Consider the following 7,977-nt stretch of genomic DNA (forward strand, 5'->3'; position numbering starts at 1 on the left):
TTGCCCAAGAATGCTCTTTGTCCATACCAAATTCCGTTCTTTAATTTATAGAAATAAATAAGAAAATTCCAAATGAAACAGCCAATTTGCATTTACACACATCGCACAGGGAACTTCTCGTGAGTGGGTGGCCTTATCGTCTGCTTCGCTCTAGGGTGGGGCTACCTTGTTGTAACCGCCAGCTATATCCGTTCTGGCCACCACCCCCAGTGACACAGAAAATCCACGAAACCACACCCTTATCCGCATGCCGCGTGTACCTCCTGCTCACAACAAAGCGCCACGTGTCCGTCACACCCTGTCCCGCCAGGTCACGCATTGCGGTAGTTCACTCACATTACGAAAGTCATTTCGCAAAACCCCCGTCGTCGCGTTAACGGGACCTAACCGAAGGAGGACAAACCCGTCATTTCGCCTGCCAAGGCTTAACTAACTGGAAGGTAGGTGAGAGTTATCCTGTACAAGTCGGCAGTTGAACTGAAAAAGTACACATGCCCCTGGAGCTTTCTGATTCGATGGTTTTCACGTACTTTGGACGGTTCCAAGTAAACGACGAAGAAAATCAACGGTTCGATGTCAAACTTGTGTACATAATTGAGTCCAGTCTTATCGCACGTGATCATTCCTTCTTCCAGCCTCTTTCTTTTTTTCTTTTTCTCTGACCGCTGCAGGAGGAACCCATCGATAATACCGTCCTCGTGAATTCACTAAATTACCCCTTTGAGACAAGGTGCTAATCACCGGCTCTTCAATTCTGTACCCGCCAATAAATAAAATCCCACTTAACAGTAACGGTGATTCCGTCAATACACGGAACGGAAGAAACGTTCAATCGCGTTTACACGCCAAACGCGTCTTCGAATATGGACGGCACGTTTTGTTTTCGTTGAACCACCTAATAACAACCACCACCACTTCTCAAAGTTTCTTTAATTTAATTATTTCATTAGTTTTAAATCGAAATGAATAATTAGACCCCTTTTTTTATTCGGTTTTCGGAACTAATAAAGTGATAATTATTTTAGAGTATAAAACTATAAATTATCCCTTCCTTACCCTTTTTCGGTTTTCTAAGCATTCGCTTCCTCTCTTTCCTCATCCACTATTTCTCTCCGTTTTCTGGCCCCACCGGAAAACCTCTTCCGTTCGCCGGAAAACCGCTTTCGTTTTCGGCGTTTTTTTCACGTCTCCAGAGGAAGCTGATTTCGGTCTTCTTATTCGCGCGTTTGCATTCTCTCGCTATTTGCCGTGGTAGCTTCTGCGAGGCGTTGGATCTCTCTGTGGTTCGGTTTCAGCGTTGTATTCAGCGTTCCTAGAGAATGTGGCGAGCCTGGTTGTCCTTCGAGGCTCGCTCTTAATCTGAAACATTCAGGATCGTGATTTAGGGTTTGGATTTCGATTTGGTATTGTGATTGCTTTTTTTTTTTTGGCGATTCCTTGTATCACCTTTTTTTGGCGATTCCTACAGGGAGCGACTTCGTAATGAAATGGTAGGTCAACCGTGCTTTGTTCAGAGAAATTATTTGTATCACCTTTTTATTTGGTATTTGATTCGTTAATGCATGAAACTCTCTAGAAAATGTACCTTCGTCTTCTCATCCTTCAGATCTCGGACATTGTTGTAATTTTTAACGATTTTGATGCAATTTCTCTTGTTTTTTTTAGCCCGAATGATGATTTTTTCTAATCACGCCTCATAGTATATTTTTTCCTCTCTTTTTTTGTATTTCATGTTCAGGATTCGGAGTGTGATATACAATAGATGCTCTTGAGGGATGCTTAAGGTGCATTTTGTGAGAGTGGTTGTTTTTTTTCTCTGATATGTAAACCATAGTTCTTCTCTGAAGATTATTAAAGGAATAGAAAAAAGAGGAACACGGTTCTTCTCTTTTTCTTTTTTCTCCTGTCCCTGGAATAGTATTTTAGAAGATTTAGTTTAACCGACGATTAATAATTTTCTAGGCCTATATTTTTCTTTCCTTTTGTGTGTTGAATTTTATGTGATTAAAACTGCCTTTTGTTTGATTGGTTTATGCTTAAGGTGGAAATAGTGATGTTGAGAGGAGTAAACTATTCAAAATTCAGCGCATGCATTTGTTGAATATTTCTATAAGATTGTTTTTGTTGACTCTTTTGCTTTGCTTGGTTCTAAATTCGGATAAGTTTTTTGTGCTCTTTTGTTGCCCTTCTTAGCTGTTACTTTTCAGAATGAGGTGGTTTACGTTTGACTCAGTATGTCTTTGTTCATAAAATGTTCCCGACTTTGGTTCCCTCAGAACGAACGACCCATTCATCTAGTTATTGACTCCTCAATGGTACTATACCAAAGAAGTTCGAATTTATTTTGGCCCTGGATTGCTTAGTTTGCTTGAGTTTTAACTTTATTCCTTTCACCCCTTTGAACTACATTCTTTCAAGCTGGATTGAAACCCCTTTGTTTCATTTGAAGAATTACCATGCAATGCTTTGGATGACATGACCTTTTGCACCTTAGTTCAAAGTTCCAGTTATGCTAACATAACAAATGTTTCAGTTTCAGTCTGTTCATTATTGATTATTATCCATCTATTTTCACATTACTGTGACTTAATGCATTTTATTTTATCCTTAGTCCTTACATTTAAATACCTGCTAACCTTAGTGTGAAATGTTTGAAATATCTATAGGTGGAAAGAAGAGTGACTTTATCAAAGGAAGCTAGAAATGGGTTAGAATTTTTGAAGCGTAAAAGGCTTCAGCGTGCAAAATTTGTCACTGCCACCCAGACAAGTGTTGCTAACATGATGAGCAGAAGTGGAAATGCTTTAAGAGCTTCAGCATCATGTGGCCCAAGATTTCATGGTAATGCTAATGTCTTTTCCAAGCGCAAGGTGGATAAGTTTGATACAAATGACCTGGATTGGACTGATAAAATTCTAGAATGTCCTGTGTATTCTCCAACAAAGGAGGAATTTGAGGATCCTTTAATTTATTTGCAAAAGATTGCTCCAGAAGCTTCTAAATATGGTATGGAGTTTTGGTCTGTTGAATATCTTTTTTCTTCTACTGTGTATTCACTTTAATATTTTGCACTGATAATATCGTAATAGTAAACCGTGGCATTGACACACTTACAAGACAACCAGGCTTTCTGGTGCTTGTGTCACTTCTCAAATCCAGCTTGAGTGAGTTGAGAGGGTGTGGATTTGTGTTGTAACAGAAAATCATCAATGATGAGGATATAGTATTCTGCAAACCACCATACCATATGTTAAAAAAGTTGTAGGCTTAAATATTGATTTATAGACGGTCATTGTTTTTGTATTAGTTTAATATAATTTAGTAGTTAAAACTGTCCTTTTTAAAGATTTTCTTGATTAAATTATAGTCTATGAGGATGTACTTTTGGTTTATTAATGAGAGGATTATCATTGATTATTTGGAACTTGAAAGTAAAAGTTGTAGATTCTGCATAATGTAATGAAAATAGCCTCCTTGTATGTTGTATAGATGTAGATTTCTTTCTTTTTTGGGGAAGGGATAGATGAAACCAGTTGAGTGATAGAATAGTGACCTAATTGTTTTCCATTTGAATCTGTGATAAATTCCAGGTATATGCAAGATTATTTCCCCTTTGAGTGCTTCAGTACCTGCTGGGGTTGTTTTAATGAAGGAGAAAGCAGGATTCAAGTTTACAACTAGAGTGCAGCCCCTTCGCCTTGCTGAGTGGGATACTGAAGACAAAGTCACATTTTTTATGAGTGGAAGGTCAGTTTCCCTGTTGTGTATGTTGATATTTGTAGCATGTACTTTTAATCATATCCTTGCCTTATCTGATTAATTCAATTGTAACTTAATCAGAAATTATACATTTCGCGATTTTGAGAAAATGGCAAACAAGGTATTTGCACGAAGATATTGCAGTGCTGGATGTCTTCCTGCCACATATTTGGAAAAAGAGTTTTGGCATGAAATTGGTTGTGGGAAAATGGAAACTGTTGAATATGCATGTGATGTTGATGGCAGTGCCTTTTCATCTTCTCCCACTGACCAGCTTGGGAACAGCAAATGGAACTTGAAGGTGTTAATTTTATTAGTGTCTGTCTTTTTGTTTTGACCGATACTTTGTTTACATATTCTTTTCTTTTTTTATAGAAGAGGAGAATATTTGTGACAAAGATATGCCTTTGCTTTTCCTTTGGTATTATAGTTTATTCAACACTTCCTTCTCTATGATCTCAGAAACTTTCAAGGTTGCCCAAATCGATTTTGCGGCTGTTGGAAACATCAATTCCGGTATGACTATTTCTTATGTTGGTCAATGTCATTTTTGTACTATGCTTTTTACATGACTTATACTGGGTTTTATTTCAGGGAGTAACGGAACCCATGCTATACATTGGAATGCTGTTTAGTATCTTTGCTTGGCATGTGGAGGATCATTATTTGTACAGGTAAATGCTACTGCTTATTTTGGAACAAAATTTATAATAACATTATCGCAATTGAAGACTTCCTTCTTTAGTTTTTCATTTAATGATATTAATATATTAAGTTGTTATGACAGCATTAACTATCATCACTGTGGGGCATCAAAAACATGGTACGGTATTCCAGGTCATGCAGCTTTGGATTTTGAAAGGGTGGTGAGAGAACATGTGTACACTAATGATATTTTGTCAAGTGATGGGGAAGATGGAGCCTTTGATGTTCTCCTGGGGAAAACAACACTATTTCCACCAAATATTTTGTTGGAGCATGAAGTCCCTGTGTACAAGGCTGTTCAAAAGCCAGGGGAGTTTATAATAACGTTCCCTAGGGCATATCACGCTGGCTTCAGTCATGGTTAGATTTTCTCATTTCAATAATTTAGTTCTAGGAATGATATCTCACTTCCTGCTCCCCAACCCAGTCACTACATGCAAAATAAAATAAAAAACTAATCTTCATATCTTGGTTAAAATTTTCTAGGTTTCAATTGTGGAGAAGCAGTGAATTTTGCAATTGGTGATTGGTTTCCTTTAGGAGCTGTTGCTAGCAGAAGATATGCACTTCTTAACAGGGTACCTTTACTGCCCCATGAAGAACTTCTATGCAAAGAAGCAATGCTTCTTCGTACATGCTTGGAACTTGAAGATTCTGACTTTCCTTCTCCAGACTTGTTTTCTCATAATAGTATTAAGATTTCATTTGTTAACTTGATGCGTTTCCAACATCGTGCTCGATGGTTCCTTACGAAATCAAGGGCGGGTATAAGTGTTTCTTTTCATTCCCATGGCACGATTCTCTGTAGCCTCTGCAAACGTGACTGTTACATAGCTTATGTTGGCTGCAACTGTCACAAGCATCATGTATGCCTACGTCATGGTAAGCTATGCTCATTTCTATTTACTAATATGCCATTAATCATTATGACTTACGAGCTCTATATTATATTTGGTTGTCTCATGTTTGTTTCATCCCATGCTTTCCTTAAATGCCCAGTTGTTTGACTTGCGAGCTTTATATTATTTACCTTGCTTGGTAATCACATCAATGGAGTTGCTTCTTCAATATCCTATGGCATTATAATGGGGAAAATATCATCTTGATTCTGGATTAGAAAACAAATTTATGGACATAATGGTTTCTTTACTTGATTCTCTTGCATGCATGTTTGGTGATACAATATTCTCATTTTTAATGTTTTAAATTTTGATAACTCAGATGCTGATTCTCTTGACTTCAACTGTGGGAGCAAACACACACTTTATTTGAGGGAGGATATTATGGATATGGAAGCTGCAGCCAAGATGTTTGAGCAGGAAGATGGGATATTGGATGAGATAAGGAAGCAAACTAAAAGTGACCAGAACATGTATGCATATCCTTTGTCAAATATGTTTCAGGGAGCCGAGGCAAATGGATACACGCCTTATTGTGAGCTAAAACTTGATTCTGTTGCTGAATTTTATGCAACTCCAGAGCACTCAACAAATAATCAAGAATACAGTTCACAATATCAATCTGTCTTTGTACATTGCTCTGAAAATCAAAAACCAGTGGTGTCTGAGGTTTCCTTTTCTTCTGCCACATCCACTCTTTGTTCTCTTTCAGAATCTCTTGAGAGCTTTTCCGCTCCCAAAAATGTGAGTTCTTTGAATATAGTTTTTGAATATCGTCATTTTATATTATTACATTGAGATTTGAACAACTATTATTGATTCTGGAACTAAAGTTGTCTGTTTATTCTTCTAGCAGGCTGAGGAGCATATTAACATCAATGCAACAAGTATTATTGATTTTGAAGAGTTTGCTGAAAGAATATCCAACAGTGCTTGTGAATCTTCATTATCTCCTGCTGTGTATCATGAAAGGTCGGTTAAACCACGGGGTGATCTTCAGAGATTTGATAAAAAACCCGTTGTAAACGAGAGTGATGATTCTGATTCAGAGATATTTAGGGTAAAACGCCCTTCTTCTCTGAAAGCAGAGAGGAGAAATATGAATGATGCTATGTCTTCAAAACATACTGCGCAGCAGGTATTGTCAAATATTTAGTTTAGTTGGTTTCATCGGTCCATCATGTATATATAATGGCTAATCTATCTCTCAGTGTTTCAACTTAAGTTCCCAATATTTACTCTTTCCTAAATCCTAAATTGATTATCAAATTTTGCTCTTTAAATGCATGGACCATGATGCTATTGTAATCTATATTAGCAGGGACTTAAACGACTGAAGAAAATCCTTCCTGAAGGAAAGAGCGGGCAACCAATGGATTTCAGTAGAAGCAATGAATCAAGTTACAAATACGGTCACCCTGTTAACCATAAAGGTCATGCTGAAATTTCGTCTAGGGACAGATTTGCAACGGGTAATGGTATTCCCATTTCTATAAGATGTAAGAAGTTAGGCAACGAGGAAATAAGCATGCAACGAGATCACAACCGGAGAGATAGGTTGCAGCAGACATTTAGGGAACCACCTTCCATGGAGCTTGAGCCAAAGCACCTTAAAGTCCGAGGCCCTTCATTTTTAGGCTTAGAGAGCAGCAGATCGAATTGATGTTTCAAGTTGGCTCGAAATGACTGTGGAACGCCATCAAGAGTCTGACTTTGCTAACTTCATTTTAGCTTATTGGCTTTCTAACAATACAGTAAATCCAAATGATTGATTGAGGGAGGAAGCAGCGGCAAGATATTAACGTATTAGGGTATGAATTTACATTCTTTGTGCAGGCCTTAACATTTGAGGAATCTGCACGAGTGGTGATCCTCTGGGTTCTCGGGCCGAGGTGTTTTTCCAACTTTGGTTGGTGAACCTGACTTGCAAAGTTAGGACTTAGAAATCGGTTTAGCGACATTTATTTCCATGTAAATTTGTTTTCTTCTTTTCACAAGTCGTTTAGGTCTTCTTAGGAACGTGGGTCTCTCCATTGTTTTCTCATTAAATTCTATCACAGCTGCTTCCCCCTTCTGATGTTAATCCATTCTTTTTGTAGCAATAGGTCCTTTGTACCTAGAACTACTTGAATAAAGTTCAATGAAATTTCTCATTTTCACTCAATGTCTTAGCTCATCCATTATTTGTTGTGCTGATAACATTTGGTGTCAAGGGCAGTTGCTCGTTTGTAACTGTGAAATTGTAATTTGATGATCATCTATTTCATGGACCAAAAGAAAGAAAACATTTAATGAATTTTACTATTCTTTCTCACTTTTAATGAATCATCAGACTTTAGATATTTTATTCACTCTACTTTTACGTAATATTTTTCTAAATAAAATAATGTATAATTTAGGTAGTATTGGGATTGTTGAAGTACAGCTATTTGGAGATAACCATAGAAAAATGGGATCTAATTGAACTCTTTAAAAAATAACACTTTTTAAAATTAAAGAGATCAAAGTAAATCTTTTGAAAATAATATGATAAAATTAAACCTAAAAAAGTAAATTAGATAACTAAAATAGTAATTAAATCTAAAAATTAAAAGGATAAAATAATAAAATTAAT

At 36.9% G+C, this 7,977-nt stretch overlaps 1 protein-coding gene across 2 annotated transcripts; it reads left to right on the plus strand.

Annotated features, from left to right (window-relative positions):
- The first annotated feature begins 968 nt into the window (after positions 1-968).
- LOC100306287 (JmjC domain-containing protein) lies at positions 969-7,527 on the plus strand. Of its 2 annotated transcripts, none has more exons than XM_041009575.1 (11): positions 969-1,490; positions 2,667-3,006; positions 3,591-3,747; positions 3,841-4,060; positions 4,222-4,275; positions 4,354-4,433; positions 4,547-4,824; positions 4,951-5,346; positions 5,686-6,107; positions 6,220-6,501; positions 6,685-7,527. In XM_041009575.1, the coding sequence occupies exons 1-11, from the start codon at positions 1,488-1,490 to the stop codon at positions 7,024-7,026; spliced, it is 2,574 nt and encodes an 857-aa protein (XP_040865509.1). In that variant the 5' UTR covers positions 969-1,487; the 3' UTR covers positions 7,027-7,527. The 2 variants fall into 2 exon arrangements, with proteins under 2 accessions (XP_040865509.1, NP_001236505.2); NM_001249576.2 differs by having other exon boundaries at positions 990-1,490; positions 6,217-6,501; positions 6,685-7,429.
- The last annotated feature ends 450 nt before the right edge of the window (positions 7,528-7,977 follow it).

The sequence above is a fragment of the Glycine max genome, chromosome 1, assembly GCF_000004515.6.
Source record: "Glycine max cultivar Williams 82 chromosome 1, Glycine_max_v4.0, whole genome shotgun sequence".
Lineage (NCBI taxonomy): Eukaryota > Viridiplantae > Streptophyta > Magnoliopsida > Fabales > Fabaceae > Glycine > Glycine max.

Bases quoted from the DNA above. Each gene is read 5' to 3' on its own strand.
- LOC100306287 (NM_001249576.2), top strand. The intron at 3,748-3,840 runs GTCAGTTTCCCT...TAACTTAATCAG, and splicing joins ACATTTTTTATGAGTGGAAG to AAATTATACATTTCGCGATT. The intron at 4,061-4,221 runs GTGTTAATTTTA...CTATGATCTCAG, and splicing joins ACAGCAAATGGAACTTGAAG to AAACTTTCAAGGTTGCCCAA.